We start from the raw sequence: 20,450 nt of genomic DNA on the forward strand, positions 1-20,450 counted from the left end.
GGTGTGTGAAGAAAATATTAGATTTCTATTCTAATAAAATTTCATCCTTTTAAATTTCCATGTTTGTGTGTTCTGATGTACATTTAGGTGTGCATATTTTATAATGTACAGTTATACATGTATATGATTTGCCTTACTTTCAATTCTTCTCATCCTCTCTAGCCCCCTTCAGATCCACACCCACCTACATTCCCACCGATTTATGAGCTTCTCTCCCAGGCAGTCACACTGGCATCACAAATTCAGCATGGCCCCAGCTTCTTTTCTTGTACCTCACCTCGTCCAATCTGCACCCTAGACTGTAGGTCCCAACATAGGGAGAAGCCCTAACATCCCACCATCCATCTAAGCCATAGCCTGTGAGTCATCTTCAACTTCTTTTCTTCTCTTACTTCTGCACAATACCCTGTCCAGTCAATTAATTAGTCCTGGCAATTCAACTTCCTTACCTTCTCTCAAATCTGCCCATCCTCTCTTCTCTCACTGTGTCTGCCTTTGTTTAGGCATTGCTATCACCAGCCCCTAACTGGTCCCTCTGCCTCAAGTAGCAAACCCTGCACACAACCACCAAAAGGAGCCCTGAAAAACTATATATCATGCATGCCTCTCACTCACTTAGAAAATTCAAACCAAAGCCAATGCATGATCTGCAGGGCCTCCCATGATCTTTTCCTGCACTGATATTCTCACCTTATCTGTTAGCCTCCTCAACTAGACTATGAACTGTTGTAGGGCAGAAGTCCCTACCCTGCAAGATGTCTTCATTATTGCCACATAGCAAGAGGCAAGCACATTACCTATCACCTAGGCGTGCCTTAATAGGTGTTTTTGGTCAACTGGATGAAAGTGAGAATAGGACTGTTTTGGGTAAGAACAGGAGAGTGGAGTTGACCTTCCTTTGAGAAATAAAGAGGTTTCCAGTGAGAAACTCTGGCCTATAGATAGGCCAAATGAATGGACTAATGTGGGGAGCTAAAGTTACCCTGGTAGTCATCTGATAAACATACTAATGTGTGACTTAGGACTGTGGGACAGGCCCAGGTGATACCATCTCTTCTTGCTAAGGCAGAATGATGAAATGAAACCCCAGCTTTCGACCTAGAAAGATCTGGCATTAAGTCTTACTGCCTGGGGTGGAAATTCTGGCTTTCCTAGTTACTGGCTGGATTGATGTTGAAAAGGGGAATAGTGATTATAACAGCCAGCATTTAATGAGTACTTACTATATGCCAGCACTGGGCCAAAGATTCTACAGGTATTATTTCACCACAACTGGATGAAGTAGATACTATTATTCCCATTTATGAATAAGTCAACTGAGGCTCAGCAAGATTAAATGATTTGCCCAAAGTTGTATAGAGAATAAATGATGGAGACAGAATTTCAATCTCAGCAGCCTGACTCCAGGCTGGGGATACCGATTGGGAGTCATCAGTATACAGATGGTATCTAGAGCCAGGAACCTGGATAAGATTACCTAGTGAGTGGGAGTAGCTACAGAAGAGGGACATGGAATTGGTTCTTGGCCCCTGTAGTATTTAGAGATGAGGGGCATAAGGGAAATTCAGCAAAGGAGATTGAGAAGGAACGCCATTGAGGTAGAGAAAGAACAGAGGGTGGTGTGCGAGAATCCCAGCACAGAAAGTCTATTCAGGATGAGGGAATGATCAACTGCATCAAATACTGTTGATGGACCAAGTAAGATGAGACCTGAAAATAGACCAGGACTAGTATCTTTAGTTATGCAGGTTGTTAATTGCATAATGGAGTGAGTGGTATCTAGAATCTCTCTGACACCCTGGCATGGGGTTGAGCCTTGGCAGAAGAAGGAGCGCCTATTTCACATAAAGATGCCACGTGGGCTAACTTCCATCCTTGTGTTGCCTACTGGAATTAGAAACATGGAGGTCATTGGTAACCTCAACAAAAGCAATTTGAGTGAAATGGTAGGAATGAAAATGTGATTGAATTGGATGGAAGAATACTTCAGAGGAAAGGCAGTGATGGCAATGAGTAGAGACATCTTTGGAGGAGTTTTGCTATAAAGTATAAAGGAAAGCAGAGAAATAGAGGTGGAAGCTCCATTACTACCACAAATGGAAGTGATGTCAAGAGCTTTTGTTTCTTTAGATGAAAGGTATTTTAGCATGTTTATTTTCTGATAGCAATGATCCAGTGAGAAAAACAGACAATTGCTGGTATGACCTTCTTGAGTAGGTGAGAAAGGATAGGATCTAGTACAGGAGTGATGATACTAGCCTTAGCCAGTAGCACAGGTGCTTCCTGCATAGTAGCAGAGGAAAAAGCAGCTGTGGGGATGGGTGCAGGGAGGAGGGAGATGTGGAGGTGGGAGCTTGTGCATGTTATCTTCCAATGGCTCTCTGTGCCCCCTCACCCCACTGAAATAGGAAACCATTTCCTCAGCTGAGAGGGAGGATGGGGAAGGTCTGAGGAAAGCAGGAGAAGTTGTGAAATAGTGGCCGGGGAGAGAGGAGAGTAAATGGTCTTGGGAATATAGTGAGATTGTAGAGCAACATGAAAGTCTGGCACAAAGTTTGTTGTCATGAATGTAAAGGGTTAATAGCATGGCTTTATATTTTTCTTCAGACATGTTTGCTTGCATGGGTTTAGGGATGTGAAGTCAGACAGTTGGATTTAGCCAGGAATGTGGTATTGCGAGGTAAGTAGGACAAAAGGAGAGAGTGTGTCAGGAGAGTTGGGAATGTACTGAAGGAAGTGATGGGTCTTGAACTCAATGCTGGTGAGCATAGAAGTGAGGACGTGAGATTGGTGAGGGGGCAGTAAAAAGGTGGTAGGATCAAGACTGTAGGTCCTGGTGAAGTGGGAAAATTGTGAGAGTAGGGATATTAGAGGGAGTGAATTGGCCAGACACGAGGTGGTGGCTGAAGAGTAGGGTGCATGACAGAGGTTATGGAGAGATCACAGCCATTAATAATAACTGGTGTGACCATGTGAAAAACGTATGAGGTAAAATGGAGAGGAGATCTTGAGGAGCATGGAGGGCAAGGCATTGAGAGGCCAGGGTGTTGCTAAATATTGATACCGCAGGGATTTTGACAAAGGAATGTTGGAAAGGCGTCACAGGGAGGGGAAAGGCAAAACCTTCAAGGACTGAAGAAGGGAGGGTATACATGGAGGGGGCCGTAAATCACTGCAACAAAAAGGAGTAGTGGGTGCCGTAGTCTCAGGACATGAGATTCAAATCAGCAGAGTGATTAGCAAGGAGGCAGAGAGAATGGTCTGGAAGAGACAGCAATTTAGAAACATCTGTGAGGCACAGAGAGGCACTCCCTTGGCCCAGTGGTGTAAGGTTATATGAGAAGAAAAACCCTCACTACTTGAGAGAGCTGTCAGGATAACAGTGTCTTCAGAGAGGGAGAACTAAGTTTTTCTTAAAGAAAGAAGGTGAAGGGACTGCTCAGGTGACTGATGTAAACAGGGAAGTAGGGGCGTGGTGGGATCAGTGGTCTCCATGGCAGAGGACAGTGGTGTAGCTGTCAGGGTTGTAGAGTGGGAGGAAGGAGGTTGAGATTCTTGCCACGAACAGAGTCCATGCACCTAATGTGTCAGGCAGTCTAAACTCTAGAGCCCTGGAGAACTTTACCACTCTGGTCTTTTGATTCTAAAAAGGATGTTGACTTGTGAGAAGGTAGTTAATGACCTGTGTTGCTTAAAGCATTTTTGTTGCTTTTGACTTTAAATTGCACTGATGCAGGACTGTTTGTCTATAACCTCAGGATTCCTCCAGCTGAAAAAGAACCAGGCTATGTATGTTAAAGTGGAGTTCCAGGTATGAGTTCTCTAGTGTGTAGAAATGAATTAACCAAGTGGAACTCTTTCTAGGGAAGTATGACATTTCACAGATATTACTTGTAAAATGGGGAAAAGAGGGTCAGGGGAGGCTCCCTGAGAAAGTTCCTGGAACTCAGCCCAGACTCGGTGCTCAGTAAAGAACTGTCTTAGCGCCGGGCGCGGTGGCTCAAGCCTGTAATCCCAGCACTTTGGGAGGCCGAGGCGGGCGGATCACGAGGTCAGGAGATCGAGACCATCCTGGCTAACACGGTGAAACCCCGTCTCTACTAAAAATACAAACAAAAATTAGCTGGGCGTGTTGGTGGGCGCCTGTACTCCCAGCTACTCGGGAGGCTGAGGCAGAAGAATGGCGTGAACCCAGGAGGTGGAGGTTGCGGTGAGCCAAGATCGCGCCACTGCACTCCAGCCTGGGGGACAGAGAAAGACTCCATCTCAAAAAAAAAAAAAAAAAAAAAAGCTGTCTTAGCTGGGCATGATAGTGCATGCCTATAGTCCCAGCTACTTGGGAGGTTAAGGCAGGAGGATTGCTTGAGCCCAGGAGCTCAGGGCTGTAGCATGCCATGATTGTGCATGAGAATAGCCACTGTACTGCAGCCTGGGTGACATAGTGAGACCCTATTTCTTTAAAAACAAAAACTTTTTCCTCCATTGTTGAATGCCCTTTCCCCCCATCCCTGTGCCTATTGCTGTTTCTTTGGATGTTATTTAATTTCTCTGTGCCTTAGTTTCCTGTCAAATGCGCATGATCATAGTCCCTACTTCATAGGAAAGTTGTAATAATTAAATGAGATAACGTGTATTAGTCTGTTTTCATGCTGCTGATAAAGACATACACAAGACTGGGTAACTTATAAAGAATAAGAGGTTTAATGGACTCACAGTTCCATGTAGCTGGGGAGGCCTCACAATCATGGCAGAAGGTGAAAAGCACGTCTTACATGGTGGCAGGCAATAGAGAATGAGAGCCAAGTGAAAGGGGAAACCCCTTATAAAACCATCAGATCTCATGAGACTTATTCACTACCACCAGAACAGTATGGAGGAAAATGCCCCCATGATTCAGTTATCTCCCACTGGGTCCCTCCCACAGCACGTGGGAATTATGGGAGCTACAATTCAAGATAAGATTTGGGTGGGGTCACAGCCAAAACATATCAACATATAGAAGTATTTAACACAGTATGTGGTACATAATATAAGTACTTAAATATGATTTGCTATTAAATGACAAGTGGTAAGTTCTTGGCTCCCATTCAACTCTCTTATTCTTGCCATTATGTTTCTTCTTACTTCACCCCCTTTCTCTTACATCTTCTTCTTCCCTTTCTCTCCTTCTTTTTCCACACTTCCTCCTTAACCTATTTCCTCTTTCCCTCCCCCTGGCCTTGGTTGCAGTGGCATATGCACCTAGTTCAGTACTCTTTGTGGCCCCCTGAAGTAGAGAAATCTTAGAGTAGGGGTGAGGCAGCCATCAGAGGAAGGAAACTGCTGGTGGGGACAGTCTCTTGGCCATTCCATCTGAAGTCTGTAGCCACGGTGGCTGCAGAGATGCAAAGGGCCAGTGACAAGAGGCTCAGGAGCTGGGAGGCCTGTGTTGCAGGGCAAGTTTGGCTACTGTGTGATGTGTGGCTGGGGCACCAGACAGTAGGCAGAGCATGCTATGAAAATGAGGATCATTTGAACAGGAAGGGACTGGGCTAAATGACCATGTGGAGGGACGAGTGAGGACATGTGCATGCCCTGCCCCTGGTCCTGTTGCTGATACCGCTATGACTACTCCCATTCATAAGGGTGGCTCCTCCCCACAGAGCATCTCCTATGAGTCAGACTTCTGTGGGAGGGAGCGAGTGAGCAAAGGATAGCTGAGTGTGCTGGCTAAGACTATAAATTCTAGAGCCAAACTGCTTGGATTTGAATCCTGGCTCTGTCACCGAATGAGAATGTATCCTTGAGTAAGTTATCTAACTTTTCTGTGCCTCAGTGTCCCATCTCTAAAATGGATATAATTGGAACAATACAGTTCTTATGAGGATTTGTTTAAATTAACAGTTTACAAAGTGATTTTCATAGTTCATGGCATAAAAGAAGTACCATGTGAGTTTTTGTTATATTTAAAAAATTTTAAAAATCATACAACAATCTTAGAAGTCTTACTTTCATTTTACTGATGTCAAAATGGAGGTGGAGAGGTTAAGGGCCTTGGCCAAGGCCACGGAGCTACCGAGCAGCAGAGTCAAATCTAGAACACAGCTTTGACAGACTCCAAAGTCCTAGCTTGTAACTGCAGTGCTTAACTGCCTGCCTGGACATTCAGGTGGAGACTTTGCTTTCTAGGAGAGCTGGGAGGCAGGGTGAGGCAGGTGGGCAATGTGAGTCAAGGTGGGTGGTCAGCAATTGGAGTCTGAGAGGTTGGCAGAAGTACTGCTTGAGGACACACCTGGGACTAGTGGCTGCATGCCCTTGGCCCGGCTCCTTGGTGGGGGAGAGCAGCCTGGCTTCCCAGGCCCATTTCAGGGAGAGGTCAAGTCCCTTAGGTGCATGAAGGTGCTGATTTCACCCAGAGAGCTAAGCCTTCTTGGGACTTTTTCCTTCCTTCCCTATTTTCCAGGTGACCTCAGTGAAGTTAATAACCCTTTTGCACCTCAGTTTCCTCATCTGTCAATTGAGGATAATACTTCACCTGGCTGCTTCCTGGGGATTTCCAGACATTGAGTAGATTGTGGATGTGAAATCATTTGAAAAGCATAAAGCAGTACTTAAATTTAAGATACTAGAGTGATCTCAGACCACATTACTGTGAGGGTCCAGTGTAGATCTCTCAGGCCTCTCCATAGCTACCTTGTGCTGATAATGCCCAGTGTCCAATTTCATGACCTTTTCCAGCTGGGGTCTACAGTGATACTTGCAATCTTACCTCCTTTTCTCAGTTTTTACATTTCCCTCAGTGAGTGTAAAGTAATAGTTGAGCAGCATGTGGGTCCCTGGGAAATTATTTTCTGTATGGATTTTTATTTTTAAGAGCCAGAGCCAATGCCTGTGTCCAGCCTCCACAGTTGTCCCAGCTCCCATTCTGGGAGCTCTGCCATCTTCTTGGTTTCAGCCCTTGGCATAAGACAGAACTGGGTTCCTGTGCCTGGGGAGCCTATAACTGCCTCCTCTCATTAGCAGACAGTCTTGGTTATGTGCTTGCCCTGTGGGGAACAGGGAGGCAACTGACCCTTTCCCCTGGGTGCCTTTGTCTGTCCTGGCATCCTTTGGTGTGTGTGTATGTGTGTGTGTGTGTGTGTGTGTATACACGTGTGTGTGTATGTTAGGGATTCTGTAAGCCCAAGAGGCTAGGCCTCTTGTCAGCTGCCAAAGTTCTTTTTTCCCCACAATGGAGTTAGCCACCTAACTGTTTCCATTCTCTGCCTGCTGCGAAGCTCTACAGCAGGGCTGCTATGGCAGGTCAAAACATGCTCTGCTTTGAGAATACAGAGATTCCATTTTGAGAGAGATGGGAAACAGGAGCGAGTGAGTGGGTGCGTTGGATGTAGGGAAAGTGAGGACATTCTTTTTGGTAAGCTATGCCAAAATTGGCCCAGAAGCTTGGTCTAAACTCAAAAGTAGGGCTAATGCTGGGCTGACACCCAAATATCCAATGGGGAAAGTTTATTCTTGGATCTAGACCCTATGAGACCTAGCAATCATTTTTTTTTTCTCATCTGGAATATGGGGATAATTCTACTCCATATGTTCTTCATGTCAAATGAGAAATAAACTTGTAAATAGTCTACCATCTAGTCTCCAGGAGCAGGAAGTGACATAAGGTTTTGATTCTTAAAGTATATTTTGCAGAATACAAACTGTTACTAAAAAAAGAGTCACTGTTGGCCGGGCGCGGTGGCTCATGCTTGTAATCCCAGCACTTTGGGAGGCCGAGGCGGGCGGATCACGAGGTCAGGAGATCGAGATCACGGTGAAACCCCGTCTCTACTAAAAATACAAAAAATTAGCTGGGCGTGGTGGCGGGCGCCTGTAGTCCCAGCTACTCGGAGAGGCTGAGGCAGGAGAATGGCGTGAACCCGAGAGGTGGAGCTTGCAGTGAGCCGAGATTGCGCCACTGCACTCCAGCCTGGGCGACAGAGCGAGACTCCATCTAAAAAAAAAAAAAAAAGAGTCACTCGCTAAATAAGTTTGGGGAACACTGGATAAACAATGGCAAGTAGATTTCTTGTCTGTAGGGACCACTCAGGTCCTTCATATTCCAATAATACACATGGGAAACCACCAAGGGGATATATTATATACCACATCTCCTAAATTTTTAACCAAACTTTCTTAGTGGAACATTTACAAGTACCTTCTCTATAAAAGACATCTAGGAAGATCCTGATCTAGATCAGAAGAATATTCATTTTGTTCTTTTTTTTTCCTGCAATTGTAAAGAGAAGTGAATTGGTGAAATGCATGGGATTGCTAAAATATGGGTCCTGAACAGCAAGGGAGGTCAACTTTGGACTCTATTGAAATGAATGCTTCCTGCTCTGAAACACTTCTCTCCCTCCTATCCTCACAGCTCCCCTTTGAATTGGAGATTTACTACATTCAGCATGTTATGCTCTACGTGGTACCCATCTACCTGCTTTGGAAAGGAGGTAAGGCCAGCAAACCACATTCCTATGCAACTCCCACACCTAACCTCTCCCTTCTGTTTTTGGGAGACACAGCCTCTTGGGTGCTTCCCAGGATCTTCAGCAACCGCTTGGCTGAGTTTCTTCAGCATAATTTATGCCGGGCACCAGGAAGTGGGGAGATGGGAATGGACGAGGCCTGCAAGGGGTCTGGGGACTTTTTAGACCCATCCTTCACTGGGTGACTATGGTGCTGCTGACTGTCTGTCACAGGGCCTGGGCTTTGGGTTCTTGGTGGTGGCATTGCGTTTGCATGGAGCCCCCCACACTGTCACCTTGTACTTGTGCCTTCCCCCTGCCTCAATGTGCAGTGTGGGATAGAAGGAGAGAGTGAAGCACTCGGTCCCCTCAAGAACAAAAGAAGATATTGTAAGGGGCAAGAAGTCCAGGGACCAGGGCAATTATGGGATTGAGGGGAGAGGCAGGTGAAAGAGCAGTGGTCACCCATGTAAAATAAACCACTGAAAACCTTCATTTGGTGAAGAGGGAGAGACCACCAACCTGGTAGAGGCAGCCTGGAAAGGAAGCTGATCTATTGGTAACCTCTCAGTGACCCTTAGATGATCCCTTCCCTCTATCGTGTAACAGACGAAAGGAAAGGGGTGCCTATCCATCTAGGCTTGTTGTGACAGCCACTCCTGCTCGGTGTTCTTTACTTTCTGAAAGGCCCTGTGACTGGAAGACATCCTCTTTCAGTTTTAGCCCCAGCCTCTCTATCTCAGTTGCTGAGAGTTCTCTGCTCCTACCTCACTCCAGGCAGCAAGGGTTTCATTTCTACCATACTGAAAGTGGCATGAGGCCACATGGGCCCTTGAGCTCACTGGAAGATAGTCTGGGAGTTCTGCTGGGCACTGCTGCTTCTTGGCTTATGTGTGGATGCTCTAACTCAGGCATTCCGGCAGATCTTAAGATCTGGTGTGAGATAGCCCCAAGGACTGGTCAACCCAGGAACATGTTACAGGAGGGAGTCTACTTATAGTCCAGAGATTTGCCTCCTATGCCTTGATTTCTATCAGTTCTCCATACTTGCCTAAATATTCTTTGAGACTGCTTTTACCCTGTGCGGCCACTTGGGGTCTCACGATGTCCCAAAACACTTCCTTTTAATTTGCTGTAAAAGCACTATTTTCCTCATGAGGCTTTAAGGAAAGTCTGAAGTTCCAATATCCAGGAGACTTGTGCCATTTCTCAGGTCTGTCCCCTGTGGCACAGGAAACAGCCTCTTAATATTAAGTCTCAGAAATACACACATTCTGAATAGAACCAGGGAGATAGGTGTTCCTGGGCCTCAGACCCCTGCTAATCATTGTTCCTGGCTTCTGAGGTGTGTGATGGAAGTCCTAGCCAAATCTGCATGGCTGTTATTTAAACATATTTGTACTCTAAGGTCACCATAAAAATCTGTCAGGTAGCTGGGTTAGACTGGTCTGACATGGAAAATGCCAAGTAGCCATCTTTCCTCCTTCCACAAGAATAATCCAGGAAGCCACATCCTCAAGACTTGGCTAACTCTAAGATAATTGTATCTTCTTAGAGCAGATCCTCCCGATAGCCCAGTTCCCTAAGTGGCGAGATGAGAGATAGTAGGGCTGTAATGAGAGACAGTATGTTCTGTTATTGCTAATAACCCATAGATACCCTGGTGCAGTGAGAATTTAGCTTGCAGCACCAGTGGAGTGATCTCACCAAACTGACTTTTTACTCCAGGACCTCAATGAGAGCATCTACCACCCTGCAGAAGTTGATGGGCCCCAGTACCTTCTATCTGGCCAACTTTGAGCTATTTTGAGGGCTCATCTCCCATCTCCCTTTCCAGCTCTTTATTGCCATCTGCTGTTCACTTGGGGGGAATTATGAGCATTGAGAGAAACATCTGGATTTCTTCACCTTTGATCCCAAGCCTTGGACCTAGGCCTTGCAGAGGGAGAATGGATCTGAAGCGAGCTGTCGGAAGATTAGTTTTCTGTAAACCAAGAAAGCCGAGAGTTTGGGGCTTCTGTTCCCTAGAAGTCTCTTCTAATTTTTTAGAAATAAATGGCTTAGCAATTTTTACCCAATACAAGACAGCTCTCCTATAGGTATCTCCCATGCTCAGGAACCCTGTTTTCCTGAAAGGCAAGGTCCTGCTTGAGCATATAGTGCCTCTTCCTATGGTTTGGGGTGGGTGGATAGGTAGCGCCTTGTGGGAAACCCACTCATCCCTTATTCTTGCATACCTTATGCACTGTCACAGTACATGGGACCTCTCTCATCCACACTGCTCTTTTCTTCCTCTGGCCTGTCCCTTTGTTTCCCTGTTTCCTTTCCTTCAAACTTGTTGCCTGTGGCCCTCTGGAACTGTATTTCTTTTTTTTTCTGTGTTACAGTATTTTTAAATTTAATTTTTATTAGATACTGACAAATTATGCTTTTATATATGTATAGGGTACAAGGTGATGCTACACTATATGTATACAATGCAGAATGATTGAATCAAGCTAATTAACAAACTGTGTTTCTTACAAACCACTCCCAACCCCACCGGCAACTCCGCATGGGGCACAGAGCCTTCCTGTCTTGCCGGCAGCTTCCTCTAATGGAGGCTGCTCTTTCTGCCCTGCACCATATGCTGCAGAGCCCCCTCTGTCTCTTCTAGAGCACTATCTCATCTATATGTTAGGGGAAAAAGGCTTTCTCTTTTACCATTCTCTCTCTTTTTTTTTCATCACCACCATCACTTGACCTCTTGGTCACTTCCCCCACATTCCTAGAAGTCGCTGGCCTGTAGCTCTCAATATTTCCATTATAATTTGAGCCAACATCCTGAGAGACTTCTTGTAAGAACCACCCATCCACCCCAGCTTCTCAAGGTTTGGGCTTCTTAATTGCAGTGACCTCAGCATTCGCTTCTTTTCAGCCACCAGGACCTTGTTTTCCCGTAAAGCTCCTCTATGTGAGAACATAACTGCTGTTATGTTCTTTCTTTGACCCAAATCTCCACTCCTTTCCTCTTATTTTCTTCCTATTCAGCTTGTGTCTCCATGACCTGTCATTGAAACTTTCACTAGCTTCTGAAAGTGTCTCACCTCCCTTGTCCCTTCCAACTGGGATCAGTGTCCCATGCCTTTTCAGTGTGCCCAGTCTTGGCCTACTGGAGGAACTCTTTCAAGCCATTCTGATTAGGGCCATGAAAATCTCATGATGTCTGTTATAATTGTGCTCTCAACACCATTGCTCAGTTTATTTTCTGTCTATTGTCAGCTCCTCCACACATTGCCCTCACACGTCCTGTGCTAAATCTTTACCAACCTCCTCAAATTTCCTGTCTACTCTATTCAAACCTTCTGTTCTCTCCAGCCTCAGTAGATCCCCCCTCTCCCCACAAATGACTGAGAAAATTGAGGTTTTGGGATGGAAATTTCCTCAACACTTCTCTCTACCTCTGCAAGCTTCTTTACCCACATCCATCCCTATCTTCCTCCTTCTCATCCTGGAAGAAGTGGTGTTCATTCTGTTCTGGCCGATAATACCCCTGTGTGATTAGCTCCCACCCCTGCTACCACCTCTGGAGCCTCATTCTATCAATTAATCACTTATGTACCTGGATATTCTTTTTCTTTTTTTAGACAGGGTCTCACTGTATCACCCAGGCTGGAGTACAGTGGTGCAATCACGACTCATTGCAGCCTCAACCTCCTGGCTCACATGGTCCTCCCACCTCAGCCTCTTAAGTAGCTGGGACTACAGGCACATACTACCACACCCGGCTCATTTTTTTTTTTTTTTGTATTGTGTAGAGACAGGGTTTTGCCATGTTGCTCAGGCTGGTCTTGAACTCTTGGGCTCAAGTGATCTTCCCACTTCAGCCTCCCAAAGTGTTGGGATTACAGGCATGAGCCACTGTACCTGGCCATTAGCTGAATTTTCAACCCTTTCTTCACTGCTGGCTTTTCAGCCAATACAGATGTTCAAATCCTTCCCATTCTAAGAAACTTTCTCGCAATCCCATGCAACTCTGTCTTTCCTCTTCCTTTCACACCTAAGCATCCTAAAAGAATAAACAATATTTTCTAAAATTTAGTTCTTTGGGCAAGACAATTTTTGTCTTATCCACGTAACCATCTGTGTTATGTATGTAATACATGTCCTTAAATCTATTGAGGTTTTTTTTTTTTAACTAAAATATATACACTTTCAAGAGAAGCCTCATAATATCCATGAGATTGTGGCTTTGATTTACTGGTTATCTATTTTAACACAGTTTATATACAAAACTATTAAAAATGAAATGTTTATCTGTTTGCCACCTGAAATCACCTCATACATGGTGCATAACTTTGGGAGACACTGGGGTCTGCCCTTGAGTTTTCTTCTCAATTACCCTTTATTCCTCAGACCATTTACTCTGACACCTAACCCTCTACCAGACTTTTCACAGAAATGGTGCTTCTAAAGATCACCAGTAACGTCTGTCTGGCCAAATCTAATGACCATCTCTCAGTCTTTATCCTATGGAATGCTGCTGCATTGGATGGTATTGATCACTCCGTTTTGGAATGCTCTGCTTCGGGGCTTCCAAAGTTCCTCCCTTTCCTGGCTTTCCTACCTCACCAATCACATCTTCTCAAGCCTCCTTCACAGGTTATTTTTTCTCACTCCTCTGAGATGTTGATTTCCTCAGAGTTCTGTTCTAGGCTCACATCTCATTCTAATTCTCTGGTATGGTTTTGCCTGCTTTCATGGTTTAACTACTGGTCTGTCTAGTTATGGCTGCTACATCACTGTCTACAGTTCAGACTTACGAGAGTCACATTCATATAGTTTACTCAACTTCTCTATCTGAATGTCTCAAGCATATGTCAAACCCAACCTGTCTGTGTTAAACTCATTATCTTCCCTGTCAGCCCTCCTGCTCTTCTTGTGGTTCGTGCCAAGTAGCAGCATCCAATCACCCCAGCTAAAAACTGGGAATCATCCCTGCCTCCCGTATGCAATGCATCCGTTCATCTCACATATATTAACATATGCCTTCTTCCTGCCAGGATCCAGACTGACCACTGGAGTGCCCTCACAAGCAAAAATCAGACACCACCCTGTCCCCCATAACATTTATAAGCTAGTGGGGGTGGAGTGGGGAGATGGATATGAATCAAATATCACATGAATATATAGTTATGACTGAGATAAGTACTCTGAAAGAAAGGAACATGCTCTTATGAGAACTTAGAACAAATCAAGCTGACTGAGTTTGGGGGTCTGGAGGAGAGTTCCCTGAGGAAATGACATTTAAACAGAAATCCAAAGGGTGAGTTGGAGCTTATTAGGCAAGTACAGGATTAGGGGAGGTGACTTCTTGTAGACGGGCAAAATGGCATGTACAACAGCACTGTGGCAATGGGGAGCACAGGGGGAGTGGATGACACTGGGCCTGAGGGGCAGGCTGGGGTCAGATATGAAGGCTTTGTCACCCATGGTCAGGGGTTTGGCCTTGATTGCCAAAGCTGTGGGAAGCCTGTGAAAATGTGAAGAAAGGATATAACATCAGCTTGCTTCACCAATTGATTCTTCTCTGATTTAACTTATTTACACATTTTACACATTTTAATTCAAAAATCTAAAATATAAAAAGCCATACTGTGAAAAATAAATTTCCCGTCCCTTCCCTCCATCCATATAGTTCCCTGCTACAACTCTACAAGTAACTACCATTTTTGGTTTTTGCATATCCTCCCAGAGTTTGTTTTTTTGCATATACAAGTAAATTTTAAAAATATTTTCCCCCTTCTTCAGACATTCATCCTAAAATAGCAAATACACAACCATCCTGTTGTTACTGTTTTGCTTAGCAATATTTCTTAGAGAGCTTTCCACGTGAGCCCACAAGAAGCTCCCCCTTTGTTTCTTTTTTTTTTATAGTGGCATAATATTACATAGTGTGGATGATAGAATACAGTATAATAAAAATGGCAGAGCTTTGATATAAGACAACTATATGCCAGATATTGTCACACACTTTTCCCATGCATTAACTCATTTAATCCTATAACAGCTCTGTTAGGAGGGTGTTATTATTATCTCCCTTTTATAGAAGAGGAAACTGGTACTCAGCAAGTGACAGTCCCCGGATTTGAACCCAGTAGTATGGTTCCACGGTTCTTGCTTTTAATCGTAACACAAAGTTACAACACTATACCATAATTTATTTTTTTCAGTCTGCTATTGATGGACATTTAGGTTGTTTCAAATCTTTTGATAATATAAATAACACCGCACTGAAGGAACTGGTACCTTTGCCATTTTGCGTGTGTGCAAGAATATCTATAGGATATATTTCCGTAAGTGGTAATGCTGAATCAGAGTATATGCATTTGTATTTTTGTTAGATATTTCCAAATCCATGAAAGTTGTACCAGTTTAAATGTTACTAGCAATGTATGAGAGTGTCTGTTTCTACACAACCTCACCAAATTGGATTTTTGCCCATCCGATGGGTTAAAAAAAAAAGGGTATATCAGTTCGATTTTAATTTTAATTTCACTTTGAGTGAAGCCAAGTGTCTTTTTACATGTTTAAAATTGGCATTTGGCTGGGCATGGTGGCTCAAGCCTGTAATCCCAGCACTTTAGGAGACCGAGGCGGGTGGATCACCTGAGGTCATGAGTTCGAGACCAGCCTGGCCAACATGGTGAAATCCCCTCTCTACTAAAAATACAAAAATTAGCCAAGTGTGGTGGTGCGCACTCCTGTATTCCCAGGTACTCGGGAGGCTGAGGCATGAGAATCGCTTGAACCCAGGAGGTGGAGGTTGCAGTGAGCCGAGATTGTGCCACTGCACTCCAGCCTGTGCAACAGAGTGAGACTCAGTCTCAAAAAAAAAAAATAAAATAAAATTGGCATTTGATTTCCTCTTCCTTGAACTACATGCTCCTATCACATGCTCATTGTTCAATTGTGTTGGCCTTTTTACAAAATTTGAATCCTAAGAGCTTGTTATATATAAATATTAACAGTTTACCCTTTATGATATGAGCTACAGATATTGTCCTCAGTTGTGTTTTCTTTTGACTTTGCCAATGTTTTATTCTTGCCATGCAGGATTTTTAAATTTTTCTTTTCTTTTCTTTCTTTTTTTTTTTTTTTTTTTCTGAGACGTAGTCTCACTCTGTTGCCAGGCTGGAGTGCAGTGGTGTGATCTCAGCTCACTGCAGCCTCCACCTCCTGGGTTCAAGCGATTCTCCTGCCTCAGCCTCCCAAGTAGCTAGGACTACAGGCATGTGCCACCACGCCCGGCTGATTTTTGTATTTTTAGTAGAGATGGGTTCACCATGTTGGCCAGGATGGTCTTGATCTCTTGACCTCGTGATCTGCCCGCTTCGGCCTCCCAAAGTGCTGGGATTACAGGCATGAGTCACCCTGCCCGGCTGAGTTTTTACCTTTCTATGTAATTTATCTTTTATGGCATCTGAATTTAGAGTCATGGTTAGAAAGCCCTTTACTACTCCAAGGTTATAAAAAATATATATCCCATATTTTATTCTGGTATGTTTATAGTTCCTTTTATTATTATTTTTTTACATTTAAATCACTTGGAATATATCCTGATGTACAGTGCAAGATAAGGATCCAACTTTATTTCCACCTGGCTTCCCATTTGTCCCCACACTGTTTATCAAATAGTCCAACATGATCCAATCTGCCTGTGGAGAAGATCATATTGGCTGCTGTGTGGAGAAATCGCTGGGTCCTCCTGCTCTTACCTCCTAAATATCTCTCAGACTCATCCCCTCCTTGCCATCTCTAGGACCACTACCTTGGGTCAAGCCTTGTACATCTCTTCCCTCAATGATGATAATTGGCTCTGTGTGATCTCTCTCCAGCCAGCCTCCTTTGCTCCCCCTAAGCCCATTCCTGGAGCTTCCAAAGCTATTTCTATAGCTCAAATAGGATCATAGCAGTTTGTCATTTGGAAGCTTTCAGTGGCTCCCCATCTTCCCCAGTGCACAAGACCGTATGACCTTGTACCCAACGCCTTCTCCAACCTCATGTCTTTACACTCCCTTCTTTGTACTGTACACTGTGGTGATACCCAAATCCTTGGGGTTCCCTGAGTATTTTATCCAATTTTCATGCCTCTGTGCCTTTGAAAATGCTGTGACTTCTGCCAGGAATGCTCTTCTCCAGCAGTGGGCCTGGAAAACATTCATTTCTCAAAACTCACCTCTGTAGTTACTTTCTCCAAGAAGCCCTCCATAACTATTCTACCCCAGCTCCCACCAGCTGCCTCTGTTCCTCCCATTTTTGTCATCCTGACAGTATAGTCTTTACATGCTGGTCTCCCTGAGGACAGGAATTTTTCATTTCTTCTTGGTATGTAGGTGATGAATGAATGAATGAATGACCTTCTATTCAGGGATGTATTCATGTACTGCAAATTGTACATAATTTATTATACATCTTACAAGCTAATGTTTACTAGGCACTGGGTTTGTTACATGTGTGATCTTGATCTCATTTACTCCCCACAGTGTCCACTAGACTTATGGGAGTACATCACGTGAGGCCCATGACCTTGAATGAGAAAAATAATCACATCTTTATGTCCATTAACTCCAACTGAAATACAGTCATCTCTCGGTATCCATGGGAAATTGGTTCTAGGACTTCCCCCGCCACAAATACCAAAATCCAAGGATGCTCAAGTCCCTAATGTCAATGACATAGTATTTGCATCTAACCTACACACATCCTCCTGTATACTTCAAACGAAGCTTGTCTAACCTGTGGCCTAGGATGGATTTGAATTTGGCTGAACACAAATTTGTAAACTTTCTTAAAACATTATGTTTGAAAAAAAATTTTTTTTAGCTCATCAGCTATCAGTACTGTATTTTATGTGTGGCCCAAGACAATTCTCCTTCCCATGTGGCCCAGGGAAGCCAAAAAATTCGACACCCCTGCTTTAAATTATCTCTAGATTACTCATAATACCTAATACAATGTAAATGCTATATAAATAGTTGTTATACTGTTTTTTATTTGTATATGTTTTTTACTATTGTTATGTTTATTTTTAAAAAATATTTTTGATCTGTGGTTGGTCAAATCCACAGATGTGGAACTTGCAGATATGGAGGGCCGACTTTGTGGTATATCCTTTAGTAAGGAATGTAGATAACAAACCACAGTTACATTAGCAGCACTTGGCATGCTGTCGTTAATGTAAATTACACGTATTTTCCTCTTATGTTACAGTTGTTGCAGATATCTCAAAAAATCATTTGCATTCATCATTACCTCAAAATTTAAAAACAGATGTGCCTTTTAAAAGCATTTTGATAACTATATTTCGACATGATTATTTTCTTTTATAATCCTATATATTCTATTTTGTATACTTAAATACTTTATTCTGAGAGAGAGCCTTTACACTGCCCCAAACTGCCCAAGGAGTGCATAGTACCACCAAGGTTAGGAGTCCCTTTGCTAGAGTTTATTTTATTTTTATTTTCTTGAGACAGATACTCGCTCTGTCACCCCGGCTGGAGTGCAGTGACCTGATCTTGGCTCACTGCAACCTCCGCTTCTCGGGTTTAATCAATTCTCGCACCTCAGCCTCCAGAATAGCTAGAATTACAGGCACATGCCGCCACGCCCGGCTAGTTTTTGCATTTTTTGTAGAGATGGGGTTTCACCATGTTGGCCAGGGTGGTCTGGAACTCCTGGCCTCAAGTGATCCGCCTGCCTCTGCCTCCCAAAGTGCTGGGACTATAGGCCTGAGCCACTGTGCCCAGCCTGCACTAGAGTTTAAACTGGTGTTTGAAACCAGGTGTGTAGAGATGCCTCTATGCTGCTTGTCCATGGGGTTGCTGCATTCAGACAGACTGTAGGTACAAATCCTAGTTATCCCACTTGCTAGTTAGTTCTGGCATTTGGGCGAGTACCTTGACCTCTCTGTGTCTGTTTTCTCACTTGCAAAATGAGGGTAGTAATAGTACCTACCTCATAGGGTGTTGTGAGGATTCACTGAGCTGATACATGAAGAGTATACAGAACAATGACTGGCACATAGTAAATACTATGTATTGAGCTTGTATAATTATTAATTACCCACTCTTCTGCCTTGTGTTAATGATACATCTTTCTTCCAACTAGACTGCCGTCTCTAGAGGTCAGGATTGTGCCTTGCTGTGTTCTAAAGCCACAGAACCTTGCATGAACTGAAAGCATGCTTGTCAGTGGATTTAACATTACTGGTACTCCCTCCTTTGAGACACCTGTTTCTCCTTTGAGCTCCAGGATACCTCTTTCTCCTGGTTCTCCTACTTCTCTGGTTCTTTCTCCTTGGGCTCTTTTGCTCTGCCTGCCCCATAGATCCTGGTGTTCTCCATCAATAGAGATAACACAGGCTTGAGAAGCAGTACAGGTACTTCAAAAATAACAATTAGACTCCTCATTTCTGTACCCCTTCTCTCATCTTGCCTGTCTTCCTCCTCTGTTTCCTGTCTTGGTTAGTGACTCTACTCTCCATCCACTACCAAAGCAAAAAAACGTAGGCAACATCCTGGATCTCTTCCTCTGCATCTTCCCATGTACCAATCAGTTCAGAAGTTCTGACAGTTTAAATTCTCAAAATTGTTTGCAAACTTGGCCCTTCCTCCCCATCCTTACCACCCCTGTCCGACTGTGGGCTCTCAGCCTCTATTACCAGAACTACTTTGCTTCTCTCCTCTCCCTGCCCCCTGATTTCCCCTACCTCCTACCCAGGCTATCCTCTGTACAATCTCCAGAGTGACCATTTTAAGGAAAGAGGAAATCTGATCTGATTTTGCTCAACTGCTTAAAAATCCCATCCAGGATGAAGACCAAACTTCTTTGCGTAGCATTTAAGACCATTCACAGTCTGATTCTTGTCCATCTCTTTGGCCTCATTTCTCATTGCTTAGACTCCGATTCTATCACTTTACCTTCTGGTTTTTATTTGTTTTGTTTTTTTAGAGATGGGGTCTTACTATGTTGTCCAGGCTGGAGGGCAGTAATGCAATCACAGCTCACTGCAGCCTGGATCTCCTGGGCTCAAGTGATCCTCCTGCCTCTGCCTCCCAAGCAGCTGAGACTGCAGGTACATACCACTGTGCCCAGCTCATTACTTTACTTTCTGAATAAACAGATCTGCTGACAGGTTTGCCCAGCCTTCCTTGCTTTATGTCCAGGCTCATACTATCTATTCTACTTGAAACCGGCAAACTTCGTGTGTTCCTTTGCGCAAGCTCAAGGGTACTACCTCCTCTCTGGAGGTGTCTCTGACTTTCCTAGGCAGCCAAGGGCATGTATTCCTTAATGTGCCTTTCTCCTCGTACTTTTATTATAATATGCCATGAGTGCAGTAACCACCGTTTCTAGTTGTCTGTATTTTGCCACTAGGTGGCAGTAGTCACATCTTTTCAGGAGATTAAGATAATTAATATTGGATATTTATTTATTTTAATTATTAAAAATGTTGATTAAATTAATAATTGTTGTAATTGAGGTGCTATGGGAATAAGGGTGCGGGTAAAGTCCATGAGGCCCCTGGATTTTGGCCTGAGTGACTGGGTGGGATAGAGTATCATTAACTGAGAAGGGGGCGCAGAAGGAAGGAGCATGTTTTAGAGAGTGTCTTAGTCTTTTTGGGCTGCTACAACAAAAATGCTATCAACTGAGTAGCTTATAAACAATATAAATGTACTGCTCGCAGTTCTGGAGGCTGGGAAGTCCAGATCAAGGTACCAGAAGATTCAGTGTCTGGTAAGGGCCTATTCCTCCTAGATGGGGTCTTCTCACTGTGTTCTCACATGTGGAAGGGGCAAACAGGCTTCCTTGGGCATCTTTTATAAGGGCACTAATCTCATTCATGAGGGATCCACCCTCATGACCTAACAGCTCCTAAAGGCTCCACCTCTTAATACCATCACATTGACCATTAGG

At 44.0% G+C, this 20,450-nt stretch overlaps 1 protein-coding gene across 12 annotated transcripts in view; it reads left to right on the forward strand.

The window, feature by feature from the left end:
* TMEM164 (transmembrane protein 164) overlaps window positions 1-20,450 on the forward strand; it is a 176,176-nt gene that overhangs the window by 138,905 nt on the left and 16,821 nt on the right. For all 12 annotated transcript variants that reach the window (XR_009214299.1, XM_032757449.2, XM_032757458.2 and 9 more), the window contains one exon: window positions 8,393-8,471. Coding sequence is in view for 11 of the 12 variants with exons in the window: in XM_032757449.2 (XP_032613340.1) it covers window positions 8,393-8,471 (79 nt within the window). In the remaining variant the exon portion in view is untranslated. The remainder of the gene's footprint in view (window positions 1-8,392; window positions 8,472-20,450) is intronic.

Source organism: Hylobates moloch, unplaced genomic scaffold (genome assembly GCF_009828535.3).
Source record: "Hylobates moloch isolate HMO894 unplaced genomic scaffold, HMol_V3 SCAFFOLD_7, whole genome shotgun sequence".
Lineage (NCBI taxonomy): Eukaryota > Metazoa > Chordata > Mammalia > Primates > Hylobatidae > Hylobates > Hylobates moloch.